Source organism: Idiotropiscis lumnitzeri, chromosome 21, assembly GCF_059441095.1.
Source record: "Idiotropiscis lumnitzeri isolate Australia: NSW breed Sydney's pygmy pipehorse chromosome 21, RoL_Ilum_1.0, whole genome shotgun sequence".
Lineage (NCBI taxonomy): Eukaryota > Metazoa > Chordata > Actinopteri > Syngnathiformes > Syngnathidae > Idiotropiscis > Idiotropiscis lumnitzeri.
In genome coordinates this window covers 332,205-346,488 of record NC_142411.1, presented here as the reverse complement: position 1 = coordinate 346,488, position 14,284 = coordinate 332,205, and the positions used below count along the sequence as shown (strand labels likewise).

Here is a 14,284-nt window from a genome sequence, read left to right as displayed (position 1 = left end):
AATGCCCAGAATAGCTTTTGAAATGCCACTGAAGGACAGCTCGGGAAAGTCATTTCGAGCATTGTGTGACAATGCCACTTGATGTGGTCCTGTTGAAGCCTCAGGGCCAAAACACACACACACACACACCCGCCAGGGATGTTCCCATAGCATTTTCCGAATGATTAAGCAATATCTGTCACTCTCTCACTCACTCTGCCTCCATTTCAACTTCCTCCCTCCCTTTGCACTTCCTCGTCTTTGCTATTTTTATCTCCCTGGTGTCTCCTAAACTCGCCCTCCTCCTCCTTGTGGGGGTGGCGGTCTTGATAGGTGCTAATACTCGCCAAACGCACAACTTAATGTACACCAGAGTACCACACGTCGGTCGTTTCGAGCTCGTCCCTTTTTTTCAAGCTGAAGCTCCTTTCAATGGGCGGAGGAATCTCTCGGCAGAGGGACCAATTAAGGCCTCTCATTAGCGAGCGGGACAGAGCCGCCACTGTTCCGTCAACATGACAGTTACAGATGAGCTATCGACACAGAGGATGAGGATGTGACATGCATTCACTGTGCTTTCTTGTCATTTTGAACGTTTTTTCGCCATGTGACCAACACACGGAAATAACGCAAGAGCTGAAACGATACATGCAGCGATTTTTGGCTTCAAAACCATTTGCTGGTAAATGTGAAAGAGGGGGGAAAAGCTCCTCGTGACAGATTGCTTAGACCATCTCATGCTTGTAAGCGGTAGACTTTCGACATGCCCTAACTGAAATGACAAAAACTGTGGCCTTTCAAATGGTCAAATGTTTCACTTGTGTCACATCTCCTCCTCGTCAGTGACAAATCCACAACGCCTAGCTGCAGCCGACTAGCACACTCAAACCAGAGGAAAAAGGCACCAGGCTACTTTCTGTTCGGTTGCTCAACAGCCAAGGCTGTGTCACCATCATCCTTACCTCGCAATTTACACCTTGAAAACCAAATGCAGTGTCCAAGTGTTTGGCGTTCAGCACAAAAAGTGAATGGTCATGAATTTGGGAAAGGTTAGGAAGAAGGGTTATTGTGAAAGTAAAATAATAAATGGAGCTATCATCTTGAAGGAGGTCATGAAATAAAGCTTGATAATTCTTCGTTGAAAGTTATACAACTATAGTTCTAAAGAGAACAACGCACCCAAGCTAGATCACTCCAAACTACATCTCCCAAAATCCCTTGCGAACAAACACGTTCAACACGACGAGTAACCGTGAAATCAGCATCGGCCCAACACCCTGCAGCAACTCCACAAACACAATAGACTCCACCACTCACATGCGAAAAGGAGTGACAACGTTTTTAAAACAAAACAAAACGGACTTTTAAAACGCAAAAAGCACGAGGCACGACAAAATATTGTCGGCTCGCACCGAGAGCGGGACGGATGAATGATGTCTGCAGCTCGACTGGGGGAGTCACTGAGGCGGATGTTTGACGACAGCCAGCGGTAACGCAACCGACATGTTCAAGCGGAACGAAATCGAGTTGAAAATGTTTTTTTGTTTTGGGTTTTTTTTTTAACACGAACGTGACGGCGACATGACCAGAAACGTGACCGCCGATGCGAGTATCTTAGATGACCGCGATAGAAAGAAAAAGCCCACCCCTCCTAAAAAAACACAAAATCGTAAATAATCTGAAATCATTCGGAACGTCTCTTAAAGCATGTTACGAACCCACAAATGGTGCAAAAACACCCGAGTAGATTTCATTTAGTCGACGGTGACTCATCACGTGATTTAAATGGGAGCCCAAAAACAAACAATACCTGTCTCTTTTTTTTCTTTAAATCCCAGTTGAAATATGGGTAGATCTTCCAAACGAGTGTTGACTTCTCGGCGTGTTCCCCCCTCAAGAATTAATTCGTGTATGTCAAGCCTCCTGCAAACCAAAATCTCTAGCGGACGGGTCCTCGCTGAAAATCTGGCTCAGGCGCAGAGGCAAGGCGTGTCAATCATCCTCAAGTCCCGCCTCCTTACAGTAAAAAAAAAAAAAAAGAGCTTTTTCGCATGGTCATTGGTCGAAAGGGGTTACTGTATTGGTCTCTGTGAGGTGATTGGCCAATCGCGTTGGAGGGAGCGTTCAACGCGGACGTGGAGTCGTGAGCGCGGCACTCTACCACCCTCTAACGGACACGGGGCGTCACTGCAACGTGTTGACGAGTTTTGAACGCTGACTGATCCTCGGTTTACGACGGAGTTTCGTTCTTACAATGGCGATGTAAGACGAATTTTTAAGTCCGGAGTCGTCTGTCACAACCCTATCTCTGGACATAATAAGACAATAGAATGCAAAGAAATAAACTGGAATATACAGTGTAAAATTGTATTGTATTCTATAATGACTATATAAACTGTACTGTAGGACGAATATGCTGTACGTGGTGTTTAAGGGGCATGGTCTTAAGAGCAGTGGCCTGCAAGTTGAGGCTGATAGGGGGCATCCACCGCCACACGGTAATTTTACTGCAAATGCAGTCGATTTTTTTGGGTGCCTCCCCCTCCTCTCTCACGCGTACCTCACATGCACTCACATTCAGATGACAGGAGCTCGCCTAATTGGCTTATAGTGGAAGGCAAGTTGAGAAAACAAACAAGTGCACAATTACCAAGGTAAGAAAAAAGTGTTTGATGAGCCAAAGTAGACTATAGCAGTCATTTCCCACATTTACTGTTATACATATAAAACAACAAGAGGGTGTTTTTTTTTGCAGTGGACTCACCATTAGTCGAGCAGCGTGGATCATACAAGGGATAGAAATGGACAGACAATCAGACATCAGCAGCTATAAATGTATTTTTTTAAAAAGGGATTAGGGTGCAACATTTGGCTCGTCGACAAAACATACCTGCTTGTCAGAGGTCCCACATAGCAAAAATAGTTCCCACACAGAGATTAAGAGACGGCAGCTAATAAGGCCGACTCAATGTGAAGGTCGTCCAACCCACCTGCCCTCCTACGACAACACCCACAGCGGCCGATAACTCGACGGTAAAACAGACAAGATTTGCTTTCACCCAAATTGTGTCCTGGAGCCAGGGAAGCTCCCTGCAGTCATGCAGGCACCAGATCAAGACGGTGCATTTTTTTTCTTGAAGGGGGGGGGGGGGATTAGCCTCGAGTTCTGCAGCGGGGAATTACCCCGACGCAGCCATCTGGACAGCCAAGAGTCAAGCATCGGCCGTGATGGTCCAAGTTTTCAAATTAGGCTTTGAAACTTGCGTTAGGGATGCAAATCGGGGTTTGCACCTCGTCTTCAATCCGAGCTTAGGTGCTTTTCACTTGAACTGAATGTTTACATTGAATTGGTTGTGCTGTTAGTCGACAGTCAATCAACTTGACTTCTGTGTGGAACCGATGAATCGCCCTTTTCATTGATCCCCAAGCGTTTGCCAGCAATTTTCAAAACAGATGACTTCAGTCCATTGTCAGGTTTTTTCCCCCGAAATGTTGAGACACTGTACCACTTGCAAGCGGCACTCCGTGTTCATGTACAGATATAGAACATAATGTAACATATAAAAAGCAAATACAAAACACTATCTCATGATGTTAAAAAAATAAACGGCACTTTCTTGATTTGTTTGCTGAATCGTGAGAGTCCATATTTGTCGTTTGCTGTCTGTTGATTATTTCCAGTGTTTTTTGTCAACTGGGCACATGATCGGCGGGGGGCTACTGCGAGGAGGGCGAGGCGGTGTCGCCGGCGGACACCATGGAGGAGGAGGAGGAAGATAAAGGCTGAGGCGCGGAGGTGATGGCAGCGGGAACGGCGGTGACCGAGACGGCCGCGGACGGCGCCGAAGACGACGACGTGTCCGTCTTGCTGCTGTGCGTGATGAAGCGAAGACGAAGCTTCATGGCCGGCCGAAGGGTGACGATGATTTTCTCCACCTGCGTGTCAACACGGAGGAATGAGGAGCACGTTAGACTTCCACCAAGGTTTGCTTGCAAAATAGTAGCTCTAATTTAATGTGGACTTTTTATCTTGTAATATATTTTTTTTTTCATTCTTTCTTGAGTGTTTTATTTATTGAAAATTGTTCCTTACATTTTCAAAGTTGTCATCCTTTTATTTTAACAGCGTCATTAAATTGATTTAATGTGAATGTTACATTCATTTCAAAAATATTCTTTTAATTGAAATCAATTGTTTCTTTTTTAATCATTAAAAACATGAAAAAAGATTTTGAAAAATTCAAATAGCTGCTCAATTTCTTTTCCATTGCAAGAATACTTTTAATCCCTTAAAATTCACATTTCAGCGTTTTTTTTTTTCTCTTTTTGAAAATGACTTTGAACGTTGGCATGAGCTCGTTGCATTCCTGACTTGGTGTTGTCAAGCTCTTTTTGATTCCATTTTATGATTCTTTTTGAAACAATGTCCATATATGCGCGCTGACCTGCTCCTTGACGCTGTCGCCCGTGTACATGTACTTGATGTGGTAGAGGAAGTCGCAGATGGGGTCCATGTAGTTGAGATGCTGGCAGTGTTGGTCCACCACCTGCAGCATCTCATAGAAGGCCACGCCGATCTGAAACGCACACGCACGCCATCAGAATGATACTTCCTGTTGCGTTTGTTCTCCGGGAACGTCATCCCAAAGACGTCCTCCGCGCATCAAACCTCCAGCATGCATCGTGTTCTCTCCTGCTGGAAGCGTTGCAAGAAAGGTCCGACCAGGTGATACACATAAAGCAGCTGGAACTCCATCTGGACCACCGGCTTCAGCGTCTCAGAGAGGAACCTGCACACAAGATAAGAACGAGCGAGCGATAAGGCGCCGCCGCCGAGGGGCATCCCGGCCGGTCGGCTCACTTGGGAATGAGCGAGAGCTGTCCAATGGACGAGTGGTGCCAGACGGCGTGCGCCAGCGCCAGCACGTAGCTGCAGCTGATCTCGCTGTAGCTCTGGTGGCAGGCGGTGAAGTCGAGCAGGGCAAAGGGATCCCGCGGCCACGCCGTCTCCGACGTCAGCGCCGGCGAGCCCATCACCGTCACGATGCGGTCGTGCAGCACGATCCAGTACGGTTCCTGGCAGCGGAGAGACGCCCACTTATCATGCTTGACGTTTGACGAATGGAGTCGGCGAGCGAGCGGAATGTGCCGGAACTTACCGGCAACGCGGTGATGACGAGGCCGATGGCGTTCATCCAGGCTGTGATGTTCTCGCGGGGGACCAGAGGTTGACTGAAACGCAAATAAAGCATCCAATTTGAAACGGTGGCTTCATCTTGTCAAAATAAATCAATAAAAATCCTGGCCATTTTTTTCAGAAGACTTCAGTCGTATTTAAATTTCACTAAAGGGTACTAAAGCTTGAGAACCACTGCAAAAAAAAAAAAATGTAGTGAGCATGAAAGCAGCGCAACGCTCGGACCTCTTGAGGACGACATTGAGGAGAGCGTTGCCCACGTCCTTGCCGGGCACGGCGAGCGCCATCAGCTCCACGCAGGTGACGTGCAGGGCGTGAGCCGCCGGGTTGGGGAACTCGTTGAAGCGCCAGTCGCAATTGGGGAACGGGCCGGGTGACTTGCCTGCCATGGGTGGGCATCAGTTAAGGACGTTAAAATGGAGAGCGAGTGTCGTCGTCAAGAAGCTGCTCGTGTATTTGATGAAAGCGGGGGGCGTAGCCAAGGATATTGTCCACCAGGCGTCCAATCAGCTTGCAGTAGTAGGTGTCGTCGGGCGTCCAAACGTTGTCGTCTCTTTGGTTCATGCCGAACTTCAGGTAGGTCTCACTCAGGCACCAGCCGGGTGTCCGGTTGTCCTGGCCCATCCAAAAATTAGGAGTTGCATTAGAAAGATTGACCACAAGGTGGCGCCAATTCTTTGCTTTTGCTTTATGGCCGCAAGAGTCCATTGTGAAAATGATCAAATTGAATCGCATATTGTGACTTATTTATTGTCAAGGCATTCAATTAAATGAAGCAATAGCACATTTTTAATTTTGCACATTTTTCTGCTCATATTCAAAATCTGGCTTTGAAGTAAAAGCGTTTGAAAGTGTTTGGGGAATTAGTGTTGGCGCCTCCTCAGCCTACCTTGAGTGACAACATGATGGCGTGCACCAGCTTCCTCTTCAGGCTGGTTCTGTCCCTCAGGTGGCGTTCGTAGTAGTGCAAGGTGTTGTACAGGTAAGTCACCGGTCGGTCTGCACATGCATACAAACAAACAACACGGTTAGGAGATGGAAAAAAAAAAAAAAAAAAAAAGAAAAAGCGCGTTCATGAAGCGCTTTAGCGACCGTGGAACTTGTAGAGGCCGCCCAGGTGGTCCAGCAGGGTCTCCAGCGACTTGGAGACGGGGATGAGCTCCAGGAAGCGGTGGATGACGATGTCGAAGACGGGCAGGAAGCGCAGGCACACGTTGCCAAAGTAGATGGGCATGTACTGGTGCTGCACTTGCATGGGCGGGTTGAGCTGCTCCGCCACGCCCTCGAAGTAAAGTTTCTCCGGGTATTTCTGATGAAGTGGCACAAGAAAACCTCAACGTGCGACAGATCACAACTAAAAGGGCATCAATTAGAGTTTGAAAAGGCACGTGGTTTGCGCCAAGTGTGCCGTGCCGTGCCGCACGCACCGCGCGCGTACCTTGTGATAGCTCATGTGCTTGTTGTGCCAGTCGCTTTGCAGCCAGTGCTCGGGCGCGTTCTCCTTGACAAAGTCGTTGACCCGGTTGCGGAAGTCGTCTGACTTGAGCAGCAGCAGTTGGATGATGAAGTAGCACACCTGAGCCTCGTTGCGCTCGTGGCTGCGCATGGCCTGGAGGGGCCGCGTCGGGAGACACAGTCGGAGCGTGAGCGGCGGGCGTGACGGAAAGCGGGCGTGATCGGAACGGCGGCGCTCACCAGACACAGGATGACGCGGTCCAGCGTGACGATGTTGTATTTCCACACCATGTCGTTGAGGATCTCGATGCACTTGTTGAGCTGCGGGCCGCCGGGCGACGTGGAGAACTCGTAGACCAGGAAGTCGGCGAACGTGCGCATGTGGGCCACGAGAGCGCGAGCCCCGATTCGCTCCAGGACACTGAGGCGAGAAATACAAAATAATAAAAGAGGGAAGACAAGCATCTCAAGAAATTTGGATTGGACAGAAAATGTTCACGTTTATCAAGTGAAACTCAAATATTTAGTTTGTTTAAATAAGCACTAAAAAAAATGATCTTCATAAATGGCATAATAAATTTGATTTAACGTGGAGGTGCCTTAAGCTAATTTCCTGACCAGAAACAAATTCAAGCTCTTTTTGTCCACTGAAATGAACAAAAATGTCCTCATTTTATTTCCCAACTTTGCTTTTAAACGTCTTGAACTCTTTGGGTTTTTTTTTTGGTAAAGTGCTTTTAAAAGCTGTAGATTTGAATTATGAGTTACCTGTATTCTTATGCTGGAATGACATCAGCTAGTGGCCATAAATAAAATACACTTTGTAAGGTACGGATCATTTTGGGGTCAAATGAAATTAGGTGATACTCAAAAGAAATGACGGTCGGTCATGTTAATGGAGCGCGGCATTCGAAAACGGGGGGTGTGCAGACTTTTTCTATCCACGGCACAAGCGCTCCTACTGACTTGTAGCCAATCTGGTTGATGTGGTCCGTCTCCAGCAGCATTTTCCACAGCAGGCAGAGGAAGAACGGCGGCGAGCCTTGCATGGAGAAGTGCGTGATGATGTCCTCCTCGTTGGTCATGGACTTCCACTTGCGGTACTCCTCCTCCACGTTCTTCTTCAGGTTGAAGCGCGGCTCCTGAGGAACGTTGTTCTGCTTGAAGAAGGCCTAGCGGGAAAGACGGACGGGCGTCAAAGCGGGCAAGCGCGGCGGCGTGCGGTGCGGCCGGACCCGAGCGCCAACCTGCAGCGGCGCCGGGAAGCATGAGAGGGTGTGCGCCGCCCAGTTATGAGGAGTGAAGTTCATGATGGTCTGGAGGATGTCTTTGCACCACGTGCCGTGGATGGAGTCGGAGCCTGTGAAGAAATCTGCATACGCGGACGGGCATGCTTAGGATGAGGTTTTTGGAGTTTTTCCTCGCCCTCCTGGGGGTTAAGATCGGGGACGTCGATTGCGGTTATGTAAAGCCCTTTGAGACCGTCTGTGATTAAGGGCTATACAAATAAAATTGGCTAAACTGACACCTGCGAATACCTGTAACGTGCGTGGCTCTGGCCAGGGTGAGGATGAGCGCTCGATTCAGCTCCTCCGATTCCACCGACAGAACCGTCTTGGGGTCGTTGAGGAAGCGGGTGAACTGCGGCTGGACCTCCGAGCTGCCCAGCGCCGTGATTAAGCGCAAGGCCGTGCTCTCCACGCTACAAGAAAGTCATCGTGTTCCGGCTGCAGCCGTTATCGTAGAAATCGGGGCGGTCGTTTGAGAGGGAGCTTGCCAGAGATGCAGCTGGTTCTGGTTGGTCTGCGGCACGGCGGCCAGACTGTGCAGGTGACTGAGCAACTGGACGCGGTAGTGCGGCTGGATGTGGTGCATGCGGTAGCTGAACATCTCCAGAAGAGTGTGAAGGATTCCCCACGCGTGAGACTTGAAGACGTTCGGCAGCAGTTGGCCTGAACGCACAAAGTCAAGGCCACTGAACGCATCATTTCAATCGGAGACAATTGATTGAGATATCAAAGTCTCTCAAATGATTTGGTAACAGAATCTGGTATGTGTGAGCACTCAAGAGTAGAGAACTGGGACCGGCATCCATCGGAAAAAAGTCAGCTCCAACGTCCCGACTAGAGTCACATTGAAATGTTTTTGGGGCGTGGGTGAAACTCACTGATGAACCCTTTGATGCCCAACGACTCGATCTCCATGTAGACCAACAATCTGCTGTACGTCTCCACCAAGGCGGGCGCCAAGGCGAGGCTGGACTTGGCGTGCGCCAGCTTGATGACGCGCGTGGCGATGCTGTGGATCAGACTGAACGTGGACGGACGAGCGTCAAGCACCTGCGCGTCACGTGAGGGCGGAAATGGCGAGACGCACCTCATCTTGGCGTGCACGGTCACCGAGTCCAGCAGGTTCATGGGCAGCGGCGTGTAGGAGCCCAGCGCCATGCAGTTGGTGCCCGGCAGGTTGATCCTCATGGTTTGCGTGCCGTAGATGGTCTCCACCAGGACGCCCATCGGCACGCCGAAGCAGTCCGAGTTGGTGCTGTAGGCGTTGCACAGCAGGGCGATCTTGTAGTCGGACATGCCCAGAGATTTGTTACGCAATGACTGCTGCAGGAATCTGAAAGAGGCAAAGCGGCGGAAATGCGTCAGGGCAAGCTTTCAATTTGGAGTGAGGTTGAGGTGCCACCATGGATTGATGAGCAAATGAACCCATCAGTATTTTTGAGAAACAATTTCAGCCTGCGCACACCAAATCTTCTCCGATTGTTCAAATAATCCGGAGAGTTGGAAGGATCCAAGTCACGCCGTGCTTCACATTTTCTTACTCGTGGTGCAGTTTGAGCGAGTGCGGGATGGGAATTTGCAGGTTGGAGTCGCCTTGAGCTTTGCGGTTGAGGTGGATCCAGATGCAAGTCATGGCGAAGGCGTGGGTGGACTGCGGCTTGTTAATGTCCGGAACGGGAATGCACTGGGAAACGCAAAGGAGTGTGACGTGATGAGAAGGCAACGGGGGGATGGCGTCGCTCACCAGAAAAAAAAAACAAAAACAACGGACCTCTTTCTCGGGATACAGCAGGTCAAAGAGTTTCATGACAGGCAGGAAGTCGCCCAAGGCGTTCTTCTGGATGCTTCCTGATATGAACTGCAGCAGGACCCACATCAGGTGGTCCCTCCCTTTGATAAGACCCCTTCCTGCAAGCTGGAGGACACGGCGCATACTTGTCACACGTCCCCGGCGCCTGAACGGCACCCAAAGTGGGCTGGAGTGTTCGCTCACCTTCTGGTGCAGCGAGAGCACCATGTGCGGGAAGCTGGCGAACTGGAAGAGGACGAAGAAGATGAGCTGCGACGACAGGTGCTGCCACAGAAGCTGGCTGGTGCCGCCCACGTCGGCGTCAAAGTGCTCCTCCGTCTCCGAGCGCTCCATGGCGTATACCACCAAGTCCACCAGCTGCTCCTCCAACACGGGACAGCGCTGCTTTTGCTGCCGAGCGGGAGACGCGGACGCATCAAAAGGACGGAGACCGCAACGTGGCTTAGTGAGCCCATTCAGTGTGCAAAAATGAAAAGAGAAAGAAATAAAAAGCCCCGTGGGCCGCATTCACCGACGATTAGGAGGAAGGAGGAGCAAGGGGGACGTACCTGAGCAATGTTCAGAGTCTTACCGAGACGAGCGCAGGAGAGAAACGGAAAGAGGGAGGAAACAAAAGAAAAGAGGGAGACACAGAGAAAGAGAAGAGTGGTGACTTGCGAGCCAGGAGGTCGTTGGGGGCCAATTAAAAAAAAAAAAAAAAAAAAGCATGCGGGTGAGCCGAGGAAAGGGAGAGCCTAATTGTTCACATTTGGACACTCGCGTTTTGACTGCAAGGAGCGGCTCAAGACGGGCCGATGCAAGGAGATGCTCGCCAAGCAGAGAAAAAGACAGCCAGTCAAGAGCAATAAAAGAAAATAAATGTAGAAATAAAGTTGTATTGTATATTATGCTAAAAAAATATATCTTTCCACGCCATCCTCATAACTACAGGGTTGAAAAAAAAGTCGAAGAAAGACCAATTGAAAGTCACAACAACAAATGAAAGTAAATATCCGGGTCATGAAAAGTCTCATTTTAGTCAAGTTTAAGAATATTAGGGTAAGGAAAAAAAAGTTCCATAAGGCATATTGAAAAGTCTTCATTTTTTCATGGAGAAAGTCAAAATAAATAATTTGACATGAAAGGTCACAACTGCGAGACCGTGTTACGAAAAAAGTCTTGCTGGAATTGGAAGACAATATTGTCATATGCCATCAGATCAGTGTTAAAAAAAAAATGAAAATCATCACAACATCATCAAGTATTACGGGAATATATTTTTTTTTTTACGTGTTCATTTCTCATTGCAAATCTATTCTCAAATCTTGAGCACTCTTTCGTGTAACGTATTCCTTTTTTTCTTTTCACTCTGTCAGTCAATTCCCACAATAACATTCATTTTTTCATCTTTGTGGCACATTGGTAGCTAATTTTTCATCTGTGGGAAAAACAGAGGCAGCAAAACATCCCAATAAAAGAAGGTCATGTTTACTCAAAAAGCATCCTAATGTATTTGCTTTCCTCTCGGGGACACTGAGAGGAGGACGAGGGGAACCGTGGACAACGCTACCTGTTTGCTGAGTCCCAACATGTTGCACACCATTTCTCTGGAGTAGGGCTGCTCCAGCACGTAGCGCAGCAGGCCTGTCTGCGGCTCAAACAGATCCTGTGCACGCACAGCAACCACCGTTAGTGAAAGTGTGCGTGTGTGCGTGTGTGTGCGTGCGTGCTCGTACCTTATCAAAGGGCAGCATGCCTTTGAGTGGGAAGCGGAGCGTGGTGGGATCCAGCTTCCAAGAGTTGCAGATGGCGCCACTGTTGTTCACCACCGGCAACAGGCTACAGCGACCTGTGGCGGGCGCAGGGAGAATGACAATACCAAGAGATGGATATGAAATCAAAAAGAGGAATTTATTCACGTTCGTTCTGCTCGTCGACCTTAAAGTGATCAATCTCTTACCACAAATGGAGTTGATTCGGGCAGTGGGTCGAAAACTGTCCACAAAGTCGGACATCAGACTGCCCAGAAGCTACGAGCACAAGTCGCGCATTGAGAAAAAGGCTTGGCGGCGGCGACCGCATCACCAGGCACGTACGCATACCCAGTGCGACAGCTGCCCCTCGGGATAGAGTTTTCGGATTTCTGTGATGGCAAAGTAGGCGGGCAGGAGGCAGGCGTTCCTGTCCAAGATGTACTCCACCACCTGGAAAACATCGGCCACCGTTTGCTTTGGTTCTTTTGCAAAGGAAATGAAATGATTCCGCGACACGTGGGAGGCACGCACCTCTCTGGCTGTCAGCAGCTGCCGCACGATGGCCGAGCTGACAGTGATGGGGATGGTCTGGATTTTATCCAGCACGGCCTTCAGCAGGTCTCGAACGCCCTGAAATGTGAGGATGACAAACAACAATGAGAATAAAAGAGGTGAGGTGAAGAACTAGAAAAATGTGAATTGCAATCAATAATTTTTCAAACAATAGTGATCATTATAGAACCTAAATGTGGTTCCACTAAAGAGCGACAAGGGAACTACTGAGATGAAAGTGTACAAAAAATAAAAAATAAATCACATTAACGCACGCTCACTTTAACTAAACGGTTGAAAAAAATTGTGAAAGATAATGGAAATCGTTGACCTTTGTGCAGCTTTATTTGTGAAATATTTAGGCACATAAAATAATGAAAATATAAAACAAATACATTTATTTTTTAAATCAGCCCAAATTTTATATAAAAAAAACACACTACAGTGTAACAGAATATAACAAACACCCTTCACTAATACGCAATTGATTAAATTAGTACAAATAATGAAAGAATGTAACTCGTTTCTTTGAAACATATTCACAACATTTTTCATCAATTCCACACAAATATAAGAAGAAGTATGAGCAGAGACAAACCTTGTAGTCCACCCCTCCTATGATCTTCCGGATGAGTCCAAAGGTCAGGGCCCACAGTTGAGTCCTTTCCCACTCCAAGTTGTCCGAGCTGATCAGAGCGGCGCAAACCATCCTGCCACCGAAAAACAGAGTTGCATGAACACCCGATAATGCAAAAAAAATAAAAGAAAAGAAATCATAAAAAAACATGAGCATTGTTAACGTTACTAGAATTTACTTTCATCAGACAATTCAATGCTTGATGGCGTGTGAGCACCTTGGTGGCAAAAGATTAGTCTCGACAGCCATGGCCAGACAGTCGTAGAGGAAGGATATTCTTTTGGGACTGTGCTGGCTGTGTGTGAATCGCACAATCCACTGCACGCACTGCTCATGAGACTCCTGCGGGAAGACGAGCCGGCGATTGATTCTGTCAAGTCGCATGCATTATTTATGCGCGCGAGTGTGTCCGTGTGTGCGTTTGTGAGCAAACCTGAGGCAGAGTTCCCCAGTATTGGCGGAAAGCCCCAAGACAACTAATCAACTTCGTTCTTTCATCCTCTGGACTGTCCATGCACATCCTGAAACCATAACGTGTCACTAAAGTATTGTTTTGAGCACACGGCATAATGACAGTCCACGTCAGGAATGGAAAACTGGCAAACTACACTCTGAGTGGGGCACCCATTAATTAATTCCTTTGTCCCACCAACAATCTTGCTGTTCAGCAGTTTTGTGCCGATCTTGAATGGAATCGTTTTTATACACGAGGGCCCTTTGCTCAGGAAAAGAAAAAAATAAACATCTCAGGATGTTTGACTGTTCAATGTCTTTGTTGTGTTATACATTTACTGAGAAATGCATTTGGAAAAAATATATATACTGTAATTTGCACACATTTTGACCATTTCGAAAACGGCATTATTGTCATACAGCTGGTGATGAAGTGCTCGGACCTGTGTGTCCCCAATCCCCAGTAGCCCTGATAAAAAATAAATAAAGTTGCCCATCCCTGCTGTGTGTGCATGTGTGTGTGAGAGAGAGCGCAACATTACCCTGCAAAGGCCTCCTCCACCATCTCCGTTTTCTAATTGACCCCCCCCCAAAAAAAGGAATAAAAGTCAGACAAGGACTGGCGCAACCCATAAATATTATCCAACACGTGTAGAAATGCTCAACTTTTAAGTCATAATACAAATATAACACTTTATTTACTCATGCTTGGTAGCAAGTAAACCATGCACAATTATCGGACACGCCTCCTCATGATGAAGTACTCTAAGAAATCTTGTCAAAACTACAGTAAGAGAACTAATACTGCTATGCTAATATGCACAATATACATATTGTCTTTAACGAAAAGTGTTGTTGTTGAAATTGAGGATTGGTGACACATTTAAAAAGGTCTACCAACGTGAATGAATGATTGTGCGCGCGCGTTTGAGAACATCACCGGTGCCTGGCACGCGCACGTAAAGATGTTAAAGGAGTAATATTACCACGACATCCTCAAAGATGCTCTGAAGCTGCGTTTCCATCGTTAGCGCCATGTTTCCAGCAGAAAGCGCCTCCTTTTGTTTCAAAAAGTCTCATAAATCGGCCAGGTTTCGACTCTCCCGAGGTTAGCGCAGATGCTCACAAAAAAAAACGCCGAAGTGAAAGAGACGAGCGTAACAGTCAAAACGTTCCGGA

The 14,284-nt window shown here is 47.8% G+C and overlaps 2 protein-coding genes across 14 annotated transcripts in view; both read right to left on the bottom strand.

The window, feature by feature from the left end:
- Positions 1-1,955, bottom strand: part of epb41l2 (erythrocyte membrane protein band 4.1-like 2) — a 24,458-nt gene extending 22,503 nt beyond the window's left edge. For 9 of the 11 annotated variants that reach the window (XM_088285803.1, XM_088285814.1, XM_088285807.1 and 6 more), the window contains exon 1: positions 1,790-1,953. The gene's annotated coding sequence lies outside the window, so the exon portion shown is untranslated. Of the gene's footprint in view, positions 1-1,789 lie in introns of all 11 variants that reach the window. The other 2 variants (XM_088285812.1, XM_088285808.1) reach the window with 2 other exon arrangements.
- Positions 1-14,284, bottom strand: part of med23 (mediator complex subunit 23) — a 19,366-nt gene extending 5,082 nt beyond the window's left edge. The window contains exons 1-31 of one of the 3 annotated variants that reach the window (XM_088285799.1): positions 14,092-14,284; positions 13,648-13,679; positions 13,086-13,173; positions 12,870-12,994; positions 12,614-12,725; positions 11,995-12,093; positions 11,812-11,913; positions 11,670-11,739; positions 11,446-11,558; positions 11,280-11,375; positions 10,279-10,296; positions 9,914-10,120; positions 9,692-9,835; positions 9,462-9,604; positions 9,008-9,253; positions 8,799-8,941; positions 8,409-8,583; positions 8,170-8,333; positions 7,879-8,003; positions 7,598-7,803; positions 6,872-7,052; positions 6,615-6,785; positions 6,269-6,485; positions 6,066-6,175; positions 5,665-5,791; positions 5,402-5,567; positions 5,139-5,211; positions 4,841-5,055; positions 4,649-4,769; positions 4,425-4,556; positions 2,870-3,915 (exon numbers count right to left, since the gene is read on the bottom strand). In XM_088285799.1, the coding sequence (XP_088141925.1) occupies positions 3,697-3,915; positions 4,425-4,556; positions 4,649-4,769; positions 4,841-5,055; positions 5,139-5,211; positions 5,402-5,567; positions 5,665-5,791; positions 6,066-6,175; positions 6,269-6,485; positions 6,615-6,785; positions 6,872-7,052; positions 7,598-7,803; positions 7,879-8,003; positions 8,170-8,333; positions 8,409-8,583; positions 8,799-8,941; positions 9,008-9,253; positions 9,462-9,604; positions 9,692-9,835; positions 9,914-10,120; positions 10,279-10,296; positions 11,280-11,375; positions 11,446-11,558; positions 11,670-11,739; positions 11,812-11,913; positions 11,995-12,093; positions 12,614-12,725; positions 12,870-12,994; positions 13,086-13,173; positions 13,648-13,679; positions 14,092-14,142 (4,191 nt within the window). In that variant the 5' untranslated portion in view covers positions 14,143-14,284 and the 3' untranslated portion in view covers positions 2,870-3,696. The remainder of the gene's footprint in view (positions 1-2,869; positions 3,916-4,424; positions 4,557-4,648; positions 4,770-4,840; positions 5,056-5,138; positions 5,212-5,401; positions 5,568-5,664; positions 5,792-6,065; positions 6,176-6,268; positions 6,486-6,614; positions 6,786-6,871; positions 7,053-7,597; positions 7,804-7,878; positions 8,004-8,169; positions 8,334-8,408; positions 8,584-8,798; positions 8,942-9,007; positions 9,254-9,461; positions 9,605-9,691; positions 9,836-9,913; positions 10,121-10,278; positions 10,297-11,279; positions 11,376-11,445; positions 11,559-11,669; positions 11,740-11,811; positions 11,914-11,994; positions 12,094-12,613; positions 12,726-12,869; positions 12,995-13,085; positions 13,174-13,647; positions 13,680-14,091) is intronic. The other 2 variants (XM_088285800.1, XM_088285801.1) reach the window with 2 other exon arrangements.